At 37.2% G+C, this 20,959-nt stretch overlaps 1 protein-coding gene across 3 annotated transcripts in view; it reads right to left on the bottom strand.

Moving 5' to 3' along the window:
* Positions 1-14,179, bottom strand: part of kcnip4a (potassium voltage-gated channel interacting protein 4a) — a 353,710-nt gene extending 339,531 nt beyond the window's left edge. The window contains exon 1 of one of the 3 annotated variants that reach the window (XM_034034346.3): positions 14,055-14,179. In XM_034034346.3, the coding sequence (XP_033890237.1) occupies positions 14,055-14,115 (61 nt within the window). In that variant the 5' untranslated portion in view covers positions 14,116-14,179. Of the gene's footprint in view, positions 1-13,917; positions 14,014-14,054 lie in introns of those variants that run through there. The other 2 variants (XM_059032735.1, XM_034034349.3) reach the window with 2 other exon arrangements.
* Between the last annotated feature and the right edge of the window lie 6,780 nt (positions 14,180-20,959).

Here is a 20,959-nt window from a genome sequence, read left to right as displayed (position 1 = left end):
TTAGTGTTTTAGAACAAAAAACAAAGCACCCTCAGGGACTTAAGGTTTGTAAATATGAGTGGTGCAAAATTGCTTTTATTTGCTTTTGCATGGTTTATTAATGCAAAAATATCCACAAACACGGACAAAAAGAGATTGTTTTCAATGTACCAGAATAACAAAAACACCAACAGTGTTTTACTTGTTTTCAAAGTTCTTTGTTTAACGCTGTTTTCATTATTTGTTTATTCAGTTGTTTTTTTTGAATAATTTTGTTTACACGGTTATTTTTTTTTGACTGCACACAAATATGCCTACAGTAACAAGCCTACTCCCAACTGTTTTTGTCAGATTCTTCTTGCACTATTATTTAAAAAATATTTTTGTATATTATACTAGTATTTGATGTCTAGACAACATCTCAAATCATAATAAAGATAATAATAAAAAGTATAACATTTCTATACAGCAGGCACCTAAAAAGACACATGACTTTGTTATGGCAACCTTATGAGGTTAGAGGTCAAGATCACTAGCACATTTAGCATTAAGTATTTATATAACCATGCACACCTCTGAGATCTGAGGCTCTGAAACGGTAATCGCAGAATATAAGACAATATCCTAAAGCATGAGTTCTTTATCATATGGAAACCAAAAAGTCACTTTATCACAAAATGGCAGCCATCTTCGGTCACAGGTCAAAGTGAAGGGTGCCATTAGATTTTTGCCAAGGAGGTTCAGTAACACTGAAAAATGTTGTAAGATATTTTAGCAGTTGTAGTTGCGATAGTGGCGGATTTGCGAACTCACATAAGCACCCCTCACAGGGATTCTTAATTAAAGATTGGTGTCATTTAATGTAAATGCTTAGTTCTTTAGCACTGGAGGTAAGACTGGCAAATCAATAAACTGCTTATGGTATGCTGGAAGAAAATGGTACAATGAACAATTCGATGAGGCTTCTCAGTTAATTACTGAACTTGAAACAACTAGATTTGATGGATGTACTGTGCATTTGTTTAGTTACCCAGTGAGCGGCACAAGAACAAGACAAGAACAGAGTGTTACAGGTCACTGCATTCAGAATAAAGACAACATTGGAAAGAGCTGACACCAAAGCAATCTGGAACAATTTAATAATGCCACACATAAAACATTGCAGGATTGATGTTCTTTCATTGATTTTTTTTTTATTTTTATGGATTCTCATTGGGTCTTTACTGCAGTTTGAGCCTTCTCGGCCAGATCACTCTTGTAAATGAGAACTTGTTCTCAACTGGTTTAGTACCTGATAATAAATGGAAGCCATGAATAAGCAGTGTTAAAAGAACTGGAAAAAAATATTGAAAAAAAAAATCAATCACAAGAATTTATACTTCAAAGTGCAGCATAGAGAACTTGGCATTCTATAAACTCACATTAAGCTTCTTTTCAGAGAAATGTAATAATTCGACAGGGATTCATTTTTTCCCCAGTGTAATAACTTTGCACATAAATTGTATTTCAACTTTATATTAGTTTGAGGTATTTTTCAATCACATTAAACTTTTCTCCCACTAACCACCGTCACAATATCCCCTTCACTGGGGGTTGCATTCCCTGTTGTGGGATAATAAGTGCATAAATTAGTAATTCTACCAGTCCAGTGTAATGGTATAGTTGTAGACATTTGTTTTTAAAGGTTAATCTGACACTTGGCTCAGTCACTCATGACTTCTTTTAGTGTGCAATATAATGGTAACAGCTTTGAAGAAAAGACATTCGTCAGAGCTACTATTATAGACCGTTTGTTTGGGACTAGTTTAGAATTTAGAATGTGTAGAGTAAAGCCACTATGTTCAGATCAACTTTCAAATGGGGAGGGGTGTAAAGTCAGTTTTGAGAAGTATCTATCAAGCAATATATTATTGGCTGTTGTAAAGAAATTTAAAAAAAAATAATAATAATAATAAAACAAGCTCTGTATTGGAACAGAAAAATAATGAGAATGTATTTCCCTTCTGGCAACAACACAATAAATGATATGCATCATTGAATCAACAATCAGTGACACTAAAGACATCTGGATGTTTTCATTTTCAGTTATGTGGCTTCATACCAGCTAGAATAGATGGTCCCTTAAATATAGTAGGTGACCTAATATATTGAACATTCCCTCTAGCAATGTCAACTACATCACAATTTCAGTCTATTCTGCCATTCTTCCATTGTCATCCTTTCTATCTTGTCTGGAAGGTTCTCATGGGGGAATACTCAGCATTGTAATAAATGTGGCAAAGTTCCATTGTGACCAGTGATGCAGCACCTTAACTAAGAGAGAATAATTAGTGGTCAAACCCCTCTTTTTACGCTATCTCTCTGCCATTCACTGTGCCAAACAGAATAGGTCAATATGCCAGACATACCTGTTTTTACTCCAATACCCAACTCATACATTTTCAATGTATTCAAACACAAAAAAGTAGATAAATCACACTAGATATAAATAAATAAATAAATAAATAAATAAAAATAAAAATAATTCACTAATTATTATAATTAACCAATTCCATTGTATAGCAAAAGGAGGAGTGTTCTTAGTCTGTTTTGGTCCAATACGATAAAATGTTTAGATCACTTTATTGGTTGCATTTATACCCGTTACAGAAATGAATCATTTGATATTTGTCTGCAGCTCTTTCTGTAGTATTGTGTATTGGTTAACTGGTTCTATAGCTCTCTTGTTGCTGACTGTCAAACAATACCTAAAAATAGGGCCCACTCAGCCCCCCGCCCCCCCTCATTCTTTCATATACCACAACAGAACCACAACAGATTACCAACATAATTACCAAAAAAAAAACATCAAGTATCATTTAGTTGTTTGTGTCTAAATCCAACTGTGACGTCAGGTCAGAATCAGGAAGGGAAACACTGACACCAGGCAGTAATGCATTTCAAAACGAAGACGCTGCGTGCCATTTATTTAAATACAAAAATAAAATAAAAAGTTCAAACAGAAAACACAGAGCACACAGAGCAAAATAAAAAGGTAAACAAAACAAGTCTCGAACACAAACAAAACAAAACACAGGTCAGGCTGGGCAATTGCTGTCACTGTTCCTGTATTACTATTTTTTTTAAGTTTAGTTTCTCTCTAGCTCTCTCCACTGTCTCTCCTAACACACCCCACCCTGTGTTCAGAAAGCTGCAGGCTTTTATATCGTAGCTGAGGGGTTTAACTAGCTAGCAATTATTCTATTACCCCTCGGCCACAATCTGCACAAGTTTTTTGGTTTTTTTTTTAAATTACTGTGGATGGGGCTACCCATCCACCCTACTAAACAAATACAATAACAAAACACACGACTACGCCATCACATGTATACATACCAATACAATAACAAAACAAAACACACCGTCACATTTATACATACCAATACAATAACAAAACACACCGTCACATTTATACATACCAATACAATAACAAAACAAAACACACCGTAACATTTATATACATAACAATACAATAACAAAACCTGCGGCGCTTCGCCATCATATAAATAAATCATAATACAAATACAAAACACAGGGGCGGAGGGGGAAACCCTGTTCTAAAAATAAATAGAAATAATACGTAAAGGGCTCCTCGCCCTGTTACACCAACATTTTAGTTTAGTTTATTCACTTCATGCCTGCAGGTCCAGCACAGGTACATCTCATAGTGTAAGCACTAACACAAAGAGAGACAGTTGTAGTCAAAAGTTTACATACCCCAATGGAAATGTATAATTATAGGAAAAATCTTTTGTATCAGAAGTTTTGTTTTGTGGGTGAGGATAAAAAGTTACAAGAAATAGATGTCTACAATTATTTATTTCAGCATTTTTTTTTGCAAAACTCAAAAAAATGGTAATTTAAAAGGCAAATTAATAGCTAGTTGAGGCACCATTAGCAATAATAATCTATTTGAAATGATTATCATATTTGTCACTAAGCTTTTGGCATGATTCTTTAGTGATTTTTGACCATTCTTCAATGCAAAATTGTTCCAGTTCATTCAAATTCCGAGGACTTCTCTTGTGCACAGCCTTCTTCAACTCATACCAAAGACTCTCAATCGGATTTAGATTGGGACTTTGACTAGGCCATTCCAGAACCTTGATTTTATTCTTCTTTGACCATTCTGAAGTAGATTTTGATGTGTGCTTTGGATTGTTGTTGTGTTGGAACATCCAGTTGCACTTTAAACCAAGTTTTGTAATGGAGGATTTCAGATGATTGGCCAATATCTTTTGGTATGCTGTGGAATCCATTTTACCATGTATTGGAACTAAAATTCCTGTGCCATTAGAGGAAAAACAGCTCCATAGACTGATATTACCACCTCCATGCTTGACAGTAGTTATGGTGTTCTTTTCTTTGTACACCTCACCAGACTTTCTCCAAACCAAACGACTATCAGCGTGACCAAATAGCTCGATTCTTGTTTCATCACTCCACAAAACCTTTGACCAGAACTCATATCAATCATTCAAATTCCATTTTGCAGACTTTAAGCGATTGTCCTTGTGACATTTTCCTAAGAGTGGCTTTTTTCCTTGGCCTGCGACCATTGAGACCTTCACCATGCAATACACAACCTATGGTTGAAATGGAAACCCCGGTCCCACTTGCAGCCAATTCACTTTGAATATCTTTGGCAGTCAATCTCGGATTGTTATTAACCTTCCTCACAATTCTTGTACTTGTTCTTGGTGAAGCTTCTTCTTCCAGACCGAGGGAGCGTTGTGATACTCCCATGCATGAGTCTTGCACTTCTTGATAATAATAATAATAATAATAATAATAATAATAATAATAATAATAATTTTATAAAGCGCCTAAGCGAAGCTTAGTTTTGGGTATTGCCAATAAACCCAAGGATGAAGAACGGAGATTACGTACGGGTGTGTAACGTGTAAGCAATTCAGCAATGTAACATGGAGCTAAACTGTTCAGAGCCGTATAGGTTAACAACAGTATTTTAAAATCAGTCCTGCTCTCAACCGGCAACTAGTGCAAAGAAGCAAGAACCGGTGTAATATGGGCACCCAGTTTAGTGCCAGTTAAAATGCGAGCAGCGGATTTCTGAATATACTGTAGCCTGCTAATAGCAGCCTTGGAGACACCCGCAAACAACGCGTTGCAATAATCGAGCCGGGAAGAAACAAAGGCATGAACTAGCCTTTCTGCATCATGCACAGACAGCACAGGGCGCAGACGAGTAATGTTACGAAGGTGAAAAAAGGGTACCTTGGTGACATTGTGGATATGTGACTCGAAAGTAAGACTAGGGTCAAAGAGAACACCAAGATTCCTAACTACAGAGTTAGACTTAACTTCAACCCCATCAATCACTATGCTAAAAGAGTCTAAATTTCTAAGTTGTCAAGGAGAGCCAAGTAGCATTACTTCAGTTTTATAACTATTTAACTGTATGAAGTTTTAATCTCATTCAGACAATTATCAAGAGCTGAAACAGCCACATTTGTATCAGGTGTAGTCTTGAAATATAACTGTGTGTCATCTGCATATGAGTGAAACCTCACACCATGACGACGTATGATCTGTCCAAGTGGCAGTATATAGATATGCTGCCAACATTCTTGTATCCTTCTCCAGCTTTATGACAATAAATAATTTTCTGCCTAACGTCTTCAGATAGCTCTTTACCTTTTACCATATTGACTTATTGGTAATGACAGCACTCATCCTATGCCAAACCCTTTTATACTCTCTAAGATGTTAACCTACAATCCAGCATTTTCTAGACCTTTCTAGAATTAGGTTCTGCATTATCATATTGAAATTTCTAGCACCTTGTAGACAATACTATCATAGCTCAATACTACCGGAGCCAGGCCGGAAGCCATTAAAGGCTCTGCTGCCAGTCGGTAAGCTGACAGGGAGCTAGGGAGCCGCTGGTTGTGAAGAGGGGAGAGGAGGTCAGGAGACCACCTTCCCCAGCAGCACTTTCGCTGCTGGAGATACTGTGGCCGGAACCCCGGAAGAGGGAGCTGCCAACTACGAAGAAGGGGGGAGGTCAGGAGACCACCCCTCAAGCAGCTGTTCAGCTGCCGGGATTGACTTGGTCAGAGGAGCCAGCCTCTGTTGTGGGCCAATGGAAGCCTCCGTCCCCACCCCTGGAGCATGGGGAAGACTTTGGGGATTTTAAGGGGGGAGGTGGCCATTGAGGCCATGTGTGCTGCGCACAAGGGGGTGTATATGTGGCAATGTGCCCCACCCCTGTGTGTATTTTTGTGTTATATGTTGCATGCAGTGTGTAAATGTTGGTGTATTGTAGTTGCTGCATGGGATATAAATGGGTGTGTGTAGCACAAGTTATTTAAAATGTATAATTGTATTTCGGCCCGGGGATTGCACTTCACTTCACATGCATTTAAAGTATTTAATATGTGAGCACGGGGTTACACAGAATTAGTTCACGTGCTGGGATTCAAGTGAATAATTAATTAGTAATTGAATCCCGGCACAACAGTATATATAGATGCACGTTTTACTCACTCAGGGTTGTGTGTTCGAGAGTGGAGAACGGGAGAGTGAGGAGAGTAAATTAAAATAAATAACAACTGCTACTACGTGCTGGAGAACCAGCACGGTACTTGTTTTGTGTGTAGCGTTCGTCCACCCTGTTTGTTAGTGTCTATTCGTTTTGTTTGTCTGTTTATTTTGGCTAAAGTGCCGTGTCCTGTGTTTTGTTCAAACCTTTTTATTTATAATAAACCGGCGCAAGCAAGCGCCTTCATCATTTCATTTCACCGTCCTGTGTGTGTTTTCTTTCCTGGTTCTGACGTCACCACTCAGCCAGCCGTGTGACAGTGACTCAATTACTTCATAACAACTGTGACAAAAACATTATGTTTTTGGTATTTTTTTGCAATTTTGGGATTAAGCACTTCCACACAGTTTTGTTATTCGATATATTTTAAAAGTCTCTATAAGGATAGAGTCACCATAATTAAAGTGTAATCCTAGGAAGGTCGCTTGTTTAATCATCTGACTCTATGCAGTTACCAACCAGGGTTTCCTAACATGTTTAAACTAACTAACTGCTAAAACACTGGCTTGGTTTACATCCAGTTTAGAAATCAAATGCGCTATAGTAAGTGTGCGGCCAAAAACATGGTACATCTAGAAAGGGCGGGTAAATCGCCTTCTGGTGCTAAAATACACGCAAATTGACCAAAATGTTTTTTTTCATGGCAAGTTCGAAAGGCATGCAATATGCTCACAAGACAGGAGGCAAACTTGTTTTGTTTCAAAACTGTCCAGGAAGAAAACATTTTTTGAGAGTGGTGTAATGTACTTTCAAGGGTCACTCTTTGTGTGTTCTGGAAACAGCTCAAAATGTATTTATTAATAAGTTATTTATTAACTATATTTTTGTAGATATTTATTTATTTATTATTTTATATGGTTACTTTGTAACAATTACAACCACATAGAATTGCATTCAACAATTTAACCTTGGAAGTAGGATTGCTACACTAACACTAGAACCACCATGCAGGTCATAAAGGCAGACCCAGTCTGCCTTTATGCTACCATATGTCTTTGTTTCTCACGCAGTGAGACATAATGTGTGGCTAAGTGTATTTTTTGTAGTGATGTTGTTACCCTTGTAAGAATGTAAGTCACAATGCATAAAGGTGTCTGCAGCTAAATTACTTAATAATAAAAATGATAAAGATGTCTGCTAATGACTAAATAATAATAATAATACAGATTCATTGGGTGGGGGGCCTCAGCCAGGATTCTGAATGTTTTGCGGAGCCTTGAGCTGAGAAAGAACCCCTGCACTAGCTACATTGTATGAAAAAAGTTTAAAGAAATGTCATTAATATTTTTTGAAGATGCAGCCCATTTTTTGTTTCAAAAAATAAATTAACAAGTGCTGTATGTATGTGAAGATCACAACTGAGAGTATACAGTATGATCTTTTCATTTACATGCTCACTCAGCTAATACAAATCTCATTCGCTGACATACATAGCTACACGTAAATGCTGTGTGCATACACAACCAAACAATACAAACACTCGCATATTTGTATTATCAGTGCATGGCATACTGCATTTTAAAGTTAATAAAGGCAGTGCCTAGTGTAACAGGGTGACGTGTTATATGTGTGGGTAGTCACTGGAAAATACTAACAGACACAGAGCATTGGTGTTGATACGCCACTCAGGTGCGCAGATTTAAAAAAGAAATAAAAACAAAAACAAAACCTAAAAATAAAAGTTTGCCACACAAAATGACGAGCACTAGTCCCACTAAAAGGAAAGTCCCGCTCCAGGAACCTTACTACTCTACGGTAACTCTCTCTATACTGGTTTGGGATCCACATCCCCTAAGCTGACCTAATTCTGTTGTGTTGTTTCTGAAGTCCTGGCCTCCCAGCGACTCCGGGCCATTCTGACGGTCCTGGCTGGGCAATCGCCTTCACAGGCCCCGTCTTGCATTTAAAGGGCTCCGTAGTAGTAGTTCCCGCAGAGCTGACGCTTCCCTCCTGATGTAAACAAACACTCTCACTCAGCGCCCGTATGTACAGCAATGACCTTGCAGCAGCCCCGAGCTGTAGCGCAGCCGCTTTTTGAGCTCTGCGCAGCATCCCCAGGCACGCCCCCCAGCCAATCCAGACCCCCCGATCATCTTAGCTCAGGGCGAGCCTGCCACTCAGCTGGTTGCTTAGCAACGCGTCTCCAACTGCTCGTTGCAGCTGATTTTTCACAGGCACACACTTGAGCAGGAACCAGCGACCCGGTTCTCTGTCACACTAGCCAAATGTGTTTTTACATCCATTTACAAGATTTCACTGACCTCCGTGGCAAAATCGTAGCCTTATTCATCGTAAATAAGAGTTTACTTTATTTAACGTGGTTGCATTATAGTTTACTAGCAATCATTTGAATCCGTTTTTCAGAGTTTGTCGCACGCAAAAAATCAACAACAACAACAACAGAAGATATTGTACGTACTGTCCTATATTGATAAAAAAAAATCCTGTAGCACAGTAAAAAAATTAATAATAATAATAATAACAACGTGTTAGACCTGGGGCACTTCATAATATACAATGCGTTTAAAATGCATTTGGGTGTTAATTACGAATATATATATATATATATATATATATATATATATATATATATATATATATATATATATATATATATTTATACTGATGCACAAAAGAAATGCAACACAGGTCTAATACTACTAATAATATGAACTTACGCTTGTCAAGTGACCCCAGAGATCGGTTATGCCTCCATGATACGGGTCGCTTGCACAGTTTGCATTCAACTTTTTTTTTTGGTTGTCTGGGCATTTAACAAAAAAACAGCAGAGGGGTTTGGAGACATTTCTTTCAGTACAGCTTACGTCTTACGCTATACAACGCTTTGCTGTCGAGATGGCGAATGAAAAAATTAAAGGTTTGCCTCTGGATAACACGAGCTGGAGCGGGGAGGTTGCTCAGTTTCCAAAATTAAAATTATTAGTGTTAGCGTATATTTTGTATCTTTTCAAACATATTCTACCATAGCACTTCTCTTAGACAGTCCTGTACACTAGGTATTCAGTACATATTTCACTGATGCAATACAGCCACTAGAGGTATGAGCCCACTGCTTTGGATACTATACCCTGCTCCAGTTGTATGTAATGTATAACGATTTGGTAGCGGATTTTATTAACAACTTTTGTTTATGTAATATGCATTATACAAATCAAAAGATCGAATTTTGCATGTGAATGACATTTAATGTGTGATTTATAGTATTCACACATTGTCAAACAGTTTCTGTTAATAGGAAGAAAAAAAAACATACAGTACGTGAAACCGTTTAAAACAATCTTCAAATTCCTGGCTAGCGAACGAACCTTCAAACCTTCAGACACAGCCCTAATATATATACACTACCGGTCAAAAGTTTTAGAACACCCCCATTTTTCCAGTTTTTATTGAAATTTAAGCAGTTCAAGTCCAGTGAATAACCTGAAATGGTACAAAGGTAAGCGGTAAACTGCCAGAGGTTACAAAAAAAGTTTAGGTTACCAAAAACTGAAAAATAATGTACATTTCAGAGTTATACAAAAAGGCCTTTTTCAGGGAACAAGTAATGGGTTAACAACTTACAGCTGTTCTGCAGCAATGGAAGTAAATTAAGCCTTGAAAGTTGATGCTAACAATTCCTACAGGTGTCCCAACTTTTGTTGATTACTTACAAACCCTCTGTCTGTATAAAAGCAGTGTTGGAACAGACTGTGTTACTACACCCTCTTAAGCATTATTTGGACAGTATTGTAATGCAGGAAGTAGTATATTGCTCTCATAATGGCGAGAAAAAGGCAATTAACAAAGGAAGACAGACAGACCATTATAACCCTTAAAAGTGTAGGTCTTTCCTTTAGAGAAATTGCAAAGAAAGCCAAGGTGTCAGTGAGTACAGTTTCCTACACCATCAAAAGGCACTTGGAAACTGGAGGAAACTCTGACAAGAAGAGGTCTGGCAGACCCAAAGCCACAACAGAATCAGAAGACAAGTTTCTGAGAGTCAACAGCTTGCGTGATAGGCGGCTCACAGGACAACAGCTTCAAGCACAGCTTAACACTGGTCGAAGTAAGCAAGTCTCAGTTTCAACTGTGAAGAGAAGACTTCGAGCTGCAGGTTTGACAGGTTGAGTGGCAGTAAGAAAGCCATTGCTAAGATGGCAAAATAAGAAAAAGAGGCTTGCCTGGGCCATGAAGCACCGCCAGTGGACTACTGAAGACTGGAAGAAGGTCTTACGGACCGATGAATCAAAATTTGAAATCTTCGGTTCATCACGCAGGGTTTTTGTATGCCGTCGAGTAGGTGAAAGGATGGTTCCTCGGTGTGTGACACCAACTGTCAAACATGGAGGAGGAAGCGTGATGGTCTGAGGCTCTTTTGCTGAATCCAGAGTCTGCGAATTGCACAGAGTGACTGGCACCCTGAACCAAAACTGCTACCACAGCATTTTGCAGCGCCATGCAATACCCTCTGGTATACGCCTAGTTGGTCAGGGGTTCATCCTACAGCAAGATAATGACCCAAAACATACCTCCAGGCTATGTCAGAACTACCTTAGAAGAAAAGAACAAGACGGTAGGCTTCAAATCATGGAATGGCCAGCACAGTCTCCAGACTTAAACCCCATCGAGCTGGTTTGGGATGAACTGTACAGAAGGGTGAAAGCAAAGCAACCTACAAGTGCAACACATTTGTGGGAACTTCTGCAACAGTGTTGGGAAGAACTTTCCGAACAATATTTGATTTCCATTGTAGAAAGAATGCCATGAGTGTGTTCGGCTGTTATATCTGCAAAAGGTGGCTACTTTGATGAGTCAAAAATTTAGATTCAATTTTGTTAAACAAAACGATTCCATGATTTCTTTTTTATCTCCAATTGTTTATTTGTTCTATGCTTTAATTTCAGAGTACATTGAGACATTAAACTGCGTAAATTTCAATAAAAACTGGAAAAATGGAGGTGTTCTAAAACTTTTGACCGGTAGTGTGTATATATATATATATATATATATATATATATATATATATATATATATATATAGTACATCATTAGGAAGCCACCGGACCAGTTTAGTGCTAGGAATGTTATAAGCATACCTTAGGGCATTACAAGATTAAAGTCACTGAGTCTAAAAAGGCATTAAAAACACATCTAGACATCACCCCCACAATGTTTAATGCATACTACAAACACTCAGTGAAGCTTTGTGGTGGATTGGTGGATAACTAATTCAATCATTAACAGCCAATGTTTATACCATAATGTGTAAAAATACAATGGATCAATGAATAATTCAGATTACGATAGAAACTATAGATTTAAAGATATGAATTACCAAGTGCAATGAATTGAAATACTTAATCATGAGTGAAAATTTTTTAAGACATTCTGTTCACATTATAATTTGACTTATCATTCACTATTCTTTTAAATGAAAGACAATATTTATGATAGATTATAACAATGTGTAGCTGCAGTTTCAGTCATGGTATGATCACTGAGTGAAACACAAACATGTTAATTAATATATACTGTGTTATTACAGGAAATGACTGTACATAGAATATACCATGAATGGACCTTCACTCTGAATATTCAAGTGAACCGGTACTAAACGATTTAAAAGAAATAAGCAAAGGAATAAAATGATTTCAATGGAGTAAAACTGCTCCTTGAAATTAAGTAGATTCTTGCTACCTTTATACTTTTCAAATGATGCTATAAATCAAAAAACTTCCTTACATTAATTATTTCTGAGCACAGCATAGCATACACACTGATGCCAAGGGTAACAACCAGCATGCTGTTCCACACAAAATTCATCTATTTCAGAGCAATGGTCTCATATCGACTCTAACAGTGACAACTCACAATCTGCTAACCAACACCTGCAGTCATTCGAAATATGTTTGATCAAACTGTAAATCCAAAGTAAGCCCAAAATCATGGTGTGAAACACTCGTTTTATAAAAGTATGTCAACCTGGTTCTGTGAAACTAGTCTGGTTCTATGAAACTAAGCACAAAACAATGTCAACCTGGTTCTGTGAAACTAAGCACAAAACAGTATGTCAACCTGTTTGTGTGAAACTAGCCTGGTTCTGTGAAACTATGCACAAAACAATATTCAAGCAACACTTCAACTGAATAGCTATTTGATTACAGAGATGAGTTTCATAAAACTGCTTGTAATGATCGTAATGCATTTGTTAATGTTGGATGGTTTTCAACCTCTGGTATGAATGCATAGCTAGTAATATCTGATGCATATGCGTTTTAGTTTATTACACAAGTATATTCAGTGAAATCTGTCGAACCTTTAAGCAGTTTATTCAGTTTTATTGTTTTTTTTTCTTTCAAATAGCAGGAATGTGTTCTTGTGAATATTGAAATTGAATAAAAAAAAACAATTAATCTGTGTACACTTCCTCAACAACAGTATAACACCAGTGATATAGGCTTATAATGCAATTAAAATGGCCATTTATAGTGTAGCAGATAATGTCTTCGCAAAAATTATCCACCACCTCATCTGAGTTACTGACCAAATACATTCCTGCCACTGCATTGTGATAGTTTGTGTACAAAAATGTCCCTGAATGTACCTGGTCAGGCTTATACACTAGATCACCCTACCAAACTCCCTTTTCAGTGATAAAATGGATTCATTGGAACATTGGAATAGAATTGTGAGGGAGCTCTAAAATACTACCGAAATTAAACAATATACTTGACAAGTGCTCTGCATATAAAGTAAATCATACTTAAATACTTCCCAGGGGTTCATATGATTGCTGCTGTTAAAGACCATATTGGAAAATGAACCAAATCTTTCACTGAATGTATTAGAACTAACTGTCTCTGGTGTCATCTGTTTTCAGGTTTATAGCGATTCAAACTGAGAGAAGCCCTTTCTGTAAGACTAGTTAAACCTTAATAATGAAGTACATTGTTAGTATAGCACACCTGCAGCAATAAATAAATAAATAAATAAATAAATAAATAAATAAATACGATACTGGAAGGAAATTCTTTAACTTATACAAGCTGCTACATTATCAAAGGTCGAAACTCGAGGCTCAAATCTGGACAATCAACGTAGAAACAAAACATGCGTATAAAGCCTAAAAAACAGATACCACACATATTTACACATATAATTGTTTTTTATGTAATATACCTAATTAACCATCCATGAGGCACTGGGAAATACAATGTAATAATCTGTGTATTTCAGCCGTACTATACCATTTTGGAAACAGAAAGACAAAAGTACTTAAATGTCATTAAATAGAGCGCAAACATTCATAACAAAACATTTGGAAGTGTTTCTGACCTGTAATCTTCATGCAAGAGCTCCCAAGCTTGCTCTAATAGTTTTAATGCAGGTTTGACAACGGCGTGCTTCCTTTTTAAACCAAGAGTCAACAATCCCTCTTTAAATAAATAAAGGCATGCTCTTTTTTGTCCTACCGCCTGGAGAACCAGTTTCTTCCAGTCGAACAGAGATGCTTTCCACCCTTCTTACATCCATGATAAATTGTTCCTTGTACACTAGTAGCGACTGTATCAGAGAGTATGTGACTGCTGCACTGCAAACTCTCTTTCACGGAGCCCCCCTGGAGTGAACAGTACTGTACAGCTCTGCGCGCGACCTACTCGACGGATGCTGGCGAGTAAGCAAAGATCAGATGATCAGTGGGAAAGAAGAAAACAGATGCAGGGATAAAATACACCTGCTGAGTTTAAACCTGGCAGGAACTTGACAGGTTTAAATGCCATCAAGCTGAATTCCCTTTATGTGGTAACAGTGCCCAATGATATGACTTTTACTGGAGGAATAAAAGTAACCCACAATTTGGTGAAGTCTTTTGCGCAGCATAGAGCTCTTCGCTTAAAAGTGTGAAAGCGCTGTACTCCGAGTGCATTAGCACACCATATGGCCCCAAGGAGCAGTGTCCAGTTTTAACCTGGTAGGATGTAATAGCCTCGTTCAGGTTGCATATGTATCACATATGTTTTTGGTTCAGTCTGTATGGGTGTATCAAATCAGTAATGTAAAGTAACAGTTAACCTATATTGGTATTTAGAAAGCTGGACATTAAAACCTAAACGCTTAAGGAGAATCGCATTTATTCTGTGAGTGTGAAGTCACCTGGTTTGTGCGTCACGATCTGTAAACACAGCTAATCAAATCCCAGACTATGTGAGCTAACCTTTGTTCACCGATACCCCTCGCTTCAATATTATAAACAATTGTACAGAGATTGTATGATTAATTAAGAGAGACGTATTGAGAATCTTGTCTACACTATAGGTTAGGTGAGGTAACGCATTAATGCTAAGTGTTTTGTTACAGATGTCCTGATATCATTATGTTCTGGTTATCCTGCCAGGTAAAGCAGCAGGGTAACACTGGCTGGATCCTGAAAAGTGGGAAATATATATATATATATATATATATATATATATATATATATATATATATACAGACGTGCTCAAATTTGTTGGTACCCCTCCACAAAAAATGAAGAATGCATAATTTTCTCTGAAATAACTTGAAACTGACAAAAGTAATTGGCATCCACCATTGTTTATTCCATATTTAATAGAAATCAGACTTTGCTTTTGATTTTTTATTCAACATAATATTGTAAATAAGAAAACAAATTAAAATGGCATGGACAAAAATGATGTGACTGCTAACCTAATATTTTGTTGCACAACCTTTAGAAGCAATCACTGCAATCAAACGTTTTCTGTAGCTCTCAATGAGACTTCTGCACCTGTTAACAGGTAGTTTGGCCCACTCTTCCTGAGCAAACTGCTCCAGCTGTCTCAGGTTTGATGGGTGCCTTCTCCAGACTGCAAGTTTCAGCTCTTTCCATAGATGTTCGATAGGATTCAGATCAGGACTCATAGAAGGCCACTTCAGAATAGTCCAATCTTTTGTTCTTATCCATTCTTGGGTGCTTTTAGCTGTGTGTTTTGGGTCATTATCCTGTTGGAAGACCCATGACCTGCGACTGAGACAGAGCTTTCTGACACTGGGCAGTACGTTTCGCTCCAGAATGCCTTGATAGTCTTGAGATTTCATTGTGCCCTGCACAGATTCAAGGCACCCTGTGCCAGGCGCAGCAAAGCAGCCCCAAAACATAACCGAGCCTCCTCCATGTTTCACTGTAGGTATGGTGTTCTTTTCTTTGAAAGCTTCATTTTTTCATCTGTGAACATAGAGCTGATGTGACTTGCCAAAAAGCTCCAGTTTTGACTCGTCTGTCCAAAGGAGATTCTCCCAGAAGGATTATGGCTTGTCAATATGCATTTTAGCAAATTCCAGTCTGGCTTTTTTATGTTTTTCTTTCAAAAGTGGAGTCCTCCTGGGTCTTCTTCCATGGAGCCCATTTTCGCTCAAAAAGCGACGGATGGTGCGATCAGAAACTGACGTACCTTCACCTTGGAGTTCAGCTTGTATCACTTTGGCAGTTATCCTTGGTTCTTTTTCTACCATTCGCACTATCCTTCTGTTCACTCTGGGGTCGATTTTCCTCTTGCGGCCGCGCCCAGGGAGGTTGGCTACAGTTCCATGGACCTTAAACTTCTTAATAATATTTGCAACTGTTGTCACAGGAACATCAAGCTGCTTGGAGATGGTCTTGTAGCCTTTACCTTTACCATGCTTGTCTATTATTTTCTTTCTGATCTCCTCAGACAACTCTCTCCTTTGCTTTCTCTGGTCCATGTTCAGTGTGGTGCACACAATGATACCAAATAGCACAGTGACTACTTTTCTCCATTTAAATAGGCTGAATGACTGATTACAAGATTGGAAACATGTGTGATACTAATTAAAGAAACTAATTAGTTTGAAATATCACTATAATCCAATTATTTATTATCTTTTCTAAGGGGTACCAACAAATGTGTCCAGGCCATTTTAGAATATCTTTGTAGAATAAGCAATAATTCATCTCTTTTCACAGCTTCTTTGCTTTTTTCTATGACATACCAAAGGCATGCAAGTATACATGATAAAATAGCTTTTAATTTCATCACTTTTCAGGAGGAATGAAGCATTATTTCAATGAGCTGTAAGGGTACCAACAAATTTGAGCACGTCTGTATATATAAAATTTGGTAATTCACACTAGTCTCTGCACAAAATTTACTTTCATCCAGTATATATTTTTCTGTCATGGTTTTCTGTTGGACATGTTCACGGGTTGGTAGACAAAAACCAGAAACACCTGCAATAGCAAAAACCACCTGCAATAATTAATTATGTTTTAGGTATAACCAAAAATCGACATAAGGCAAGTCTGCAAATTGTTCTTGAGGGATGTGAGACCAGTGTTTATCCACTTTCATTATTTCAAGGAAGCTGTATGTAGAAATATATTATCCACTAATATCCAGTGTCCTCCTTGTGAAAATCAGTTCACTCTTGGATATGGAAGCACCTACCAACTGAATGCTTACTCTGGCCGACTGGCCACGCCTTCTGTCCACTTCCCATCTGGCAGTGCCCACTCCTTCTCTGTGGTGGAACCAGCTACCGGAGAACTTCAGAACTGCTTCGTCTTCTGTTGAATCTTCTGTCTTGTCTCTAATCTTGCACCTGTTGTCCTGAAAGAGGTTCACCATCACAGAAGGTGAAAGGTCATTGAAATGTCTGGGCCTTGGCATCAACCTTCACACATCCTCAAATGGTACTGGGCTACAGTACATCAAACACAGTTTCTTAACAAACAAAATTTTAAAAAATGAATAAACTTGACAATATCTGGTTATTGTATAGTTTGTAGTATAAATACACATATTTTTTATTTCCTTGCTGGTTTTGGTCCCCTTTTTTGAAACCACTGCGTAGATGTAGCTGTTTGGGAATTAATTTAGTTGTTCATCCATGTGTGTAACTCGAAAACAAAAAATGCATTGCTTTTGCACTTGTGAAGTACCCTGAAATGCATGACTGCTATAATGTACACATTATATAAAACACAGAAACAGAACAGAGATTATCAGCAATTCAGAAATTACATTCTGTATACCAAGCCAACATTTTAAAGGTGGCAATGCATTAAAGATGTGTTTTGGCACGATATCATTAGGGTTTGACTAGCCTACTAGGGGAACCAGTGGTGGATGTGTCACTGAATGGGACGGGCAGTCTTAAAATGTGAAACTGAAAATATACCAAAGTAAATTCCCATTTTCATATTGTCAAGCTTTGCTTTGAATATAATTTGCCACAAGAGTCACTGAATTAATTATGTTACTTTATTGAACTGAAGTTATCACAGTTTTATTTCATAATATTAGTCCCTGCCTTGGGGTATTATAGAGTATTGGATTTAAATACGTATTTAAAATAAAAATATGGATACCATGATTTTTTAATACTGTACACAAAGCTGGCTAAATGACCATCAAGCTCCCTAATGCCAATTTCATTCAAGTCTCTTGTCTGAATCTTCGCTGCCTGTTGTAGGAATGATTACTGTATTGTGTTTTTTGCTTTCTTGATCTCCCATGAATGATTCTCAAAAACCAAACAGCATTTTAAGTGCTTGGAATTTTTCAAATAATACTAAGGAATGTCATTTATATGAACTTTGTAACTCTTCTCTCAGTTTTTAAGTGTAATGGGCTGTCTCTGCAAATCTTTTTGAAAACTGTTTTCAAAGTTTAGCACCAGAGAGCTTTGTACTATAATGTAAAGAAGACAAATTGCATCTTCTTTATTTGAACATTTAATTTAGACTGGCGAGGGATGCTCAAAAATGAACATATGGGCAGCTAAATAAATATCATCAATAAGATGTCAGCATTGTTCATGTATGTTTTATTTTATGTAATTGATTCACTTTCCCTGTGCTATATCAGTGTAATTAAACAGTGTTTCAGTGGTGTGATTGTATATTGCTTTCTATTTTGTCATGCCAGAATTTATAGCATCCTGCTTAATGTGGAAAAAAATCTATTGCTCGATTACCTTTCCGTCTGAGGGCTGAGTTGGCAGTTTAGAAAACATTGTAATTGACTACTTAAAAATTTAATAATTGACTGCAATTGGAAATTGTGCATGACTTTCCTCTTCTGCCACAAGCCAGTACTAGTGAATTACCAACTCCTAAACCTTTTGAAACCTGTTTACAAAATACATTCATGTATTCTATTTTTAAAGTTTGTTTTAATTATTAATAATAATAATAATAATAATAATAATAAGTTGCAGATTTTTATCTTTATCAACAGGTAAATATGTACCCTCTTCTGCAGGGAGAGATCTTTCCTGTTGTGGTATGGGTGTAGATGTTTCATCTTTATCACTTTTTGTTAAATGTTGTTCCAGTTTGTCAAATGTCAATCAGTCAACCAATCAATCTTTATTTTATATAGCACCTTTCATAGTGGACCACCATCATAAAGCGCTTTACAAGATGCAGTAACAACAAGAAAATCCATAATACTTTAAATACAGAGAAATGCATAACACATGATATACAGTAAAAAAACAAAACAAAAAAAACAATATATTAAATACAGTGGAAAGTTGCATAATACATGATAGTAACACAACACATGAAATAGTACATTACATACAGTGGAAAGTGCATAATACATGAAACAGTAGCAACAACACAGCAGCTAATAGTAGATATCAGGCTTAAAGAGCATGGAAAGCAAGAGAGAACAAGTGGGCCTTGAGAGTTGATTTAAAGTGAGTGACGGTGGGAGCATCACGCACCAAAGCTGGGAGAGAGTTCCAGAGAGTCGGAGCCATGAAGCTAAATGAACGTTCTCCAAGTGTGGTGCACTTTTGCTTGGGGATAACAAGCAGGCCAGAGTCGGAGGACCTCAGCTTGTGTACAGGGACATAGCGGGTCAGCAGGTTGAGGAGGTACTTGGGACCTGTGTGATGAAGGGCATTGTAGGTGAGGGAGAGTTTTGAAAATAATCCTGAACTTTACAGGTAGCCAGTGCAGCTGGGCAAGACGGGGGGTGATGTGATCACATTTTTTACAAATGTCCTTATCATACCTAAGTAAACAGAGTATGTATTTAAAATTCAGCAAACAAATAGATACAAATCCACAGCTTCTTTTATTAATCGTTTACAAGCTCCATTAAAAAAAAAAAAAAAAATCATCAGATTACACCTATAATTTAGGACTACTAAATGTACTTTGACGCACATGTCCATGAAATGATTACTCTAGTGGGAGCTAAGGGTTCCTTCTGAATGAATCCAGAGAAAGAAAACACACATAATCAAAAAAAGAAAGAAAACAAAATAATCATATTTACCTTTCTGCAATGAATAATCTAGTTGTTTCAGTTTAGATATTTCTCTTTTTAAATAATCATTTTTGTTTTTCAATCTCCTGTTCTCTTCCTCCAAGTATGATGGGTCTTTAATTTCTCTCTCAGCAACTATCTTTTTCATTAATGTGTTCTCTGTTGCTATATTCTTTGAGGTTTCTTTTGCTTTCTAAAATGAAAATAAACAAAATCTGGACTAAATGTATTTTATGGGAGAATTGTTTATTAATTATTCACAACTAGCTTACTAAAACTTTAACTTTTTTGTTTGTTTCTTTTGTTTATTAATGGTGTATATATGTAAGCAATAAGACCCGACACAGAGGGCATTACCAGGCATTATATGGCCATTTGGATAATGGGGCCCAAACCAAACGGTTGTATAATGCCTGGTAATGCCCGATGTGGAGAGTAATAATAATGTATTTTCCTTGGTAATTGATTTGAATGTTTCCAGATATCGAGCAGTTATTAAAAACACATCCGCGAAAGTTGCCTTGTAATTGGACAGAAGCAGCAATGTGACCTTCAGAAGAGCTTGATGGCGAATGAACGTTTCCTGCTGCTGACAGAGTGTGTGACCAAGTTTTGCATTGCTCTAATTACAGCGACTGTAGACATCTCAGAGGTGCTCGTATTTTCTGGGATGTTTTGATTTATCCATTCCTCAATTTACATCTTATTAAAAAGGTTGAAATTTACTGTAAACGGCATTTTGTTAATAGCTGATGGAGTGATTTTGTTTGATTTGTTTTTGTGAGGCGGTTACAAAAATTCTAAGGGTATATATCAGGGATTATATCCTCTAGCTCAATCGTAGTTAGAATGCGTGGAATTTTTCCATTGAAGTATCTATTATTAAGCGATAGTCCGTCAATGCAGGCTGTACCGTGTGGTATTTGACCGCGATTGGAGTTATGCGTCCCGAGCCGTAGGCGAGGGCGTTAACGAAAGTTAAGGTCATCTACCACATGGTAGAGCCCGCATCGAGAGGGCTCTATCGCTATTAGAAAATTATGCATTTCTTTATTTTCTCTTTAAAATAAAACAAC

Source organism: Acipenser ruthenus, chromosome 1 (assembly GCF_902713425.1).
Source record: "Acipenser ruthenus chromosome 1, fAciRut3.2 maternal haplotype, whole genome shotgun sequence".
Classification (NCBI taxonomy): domain Eukaryota; kingdom Metazoa; phylum Chordata; class Actinopteri; order Acipenseriformes; family Acipenseridae; genus Acipenser; species Acipenser ruthenus.
The sequence above is the reverse complement of the archived record's forward strand: the minus strand, read 5'-3'. Positions and strand labels throughout refer to the sequence as shown.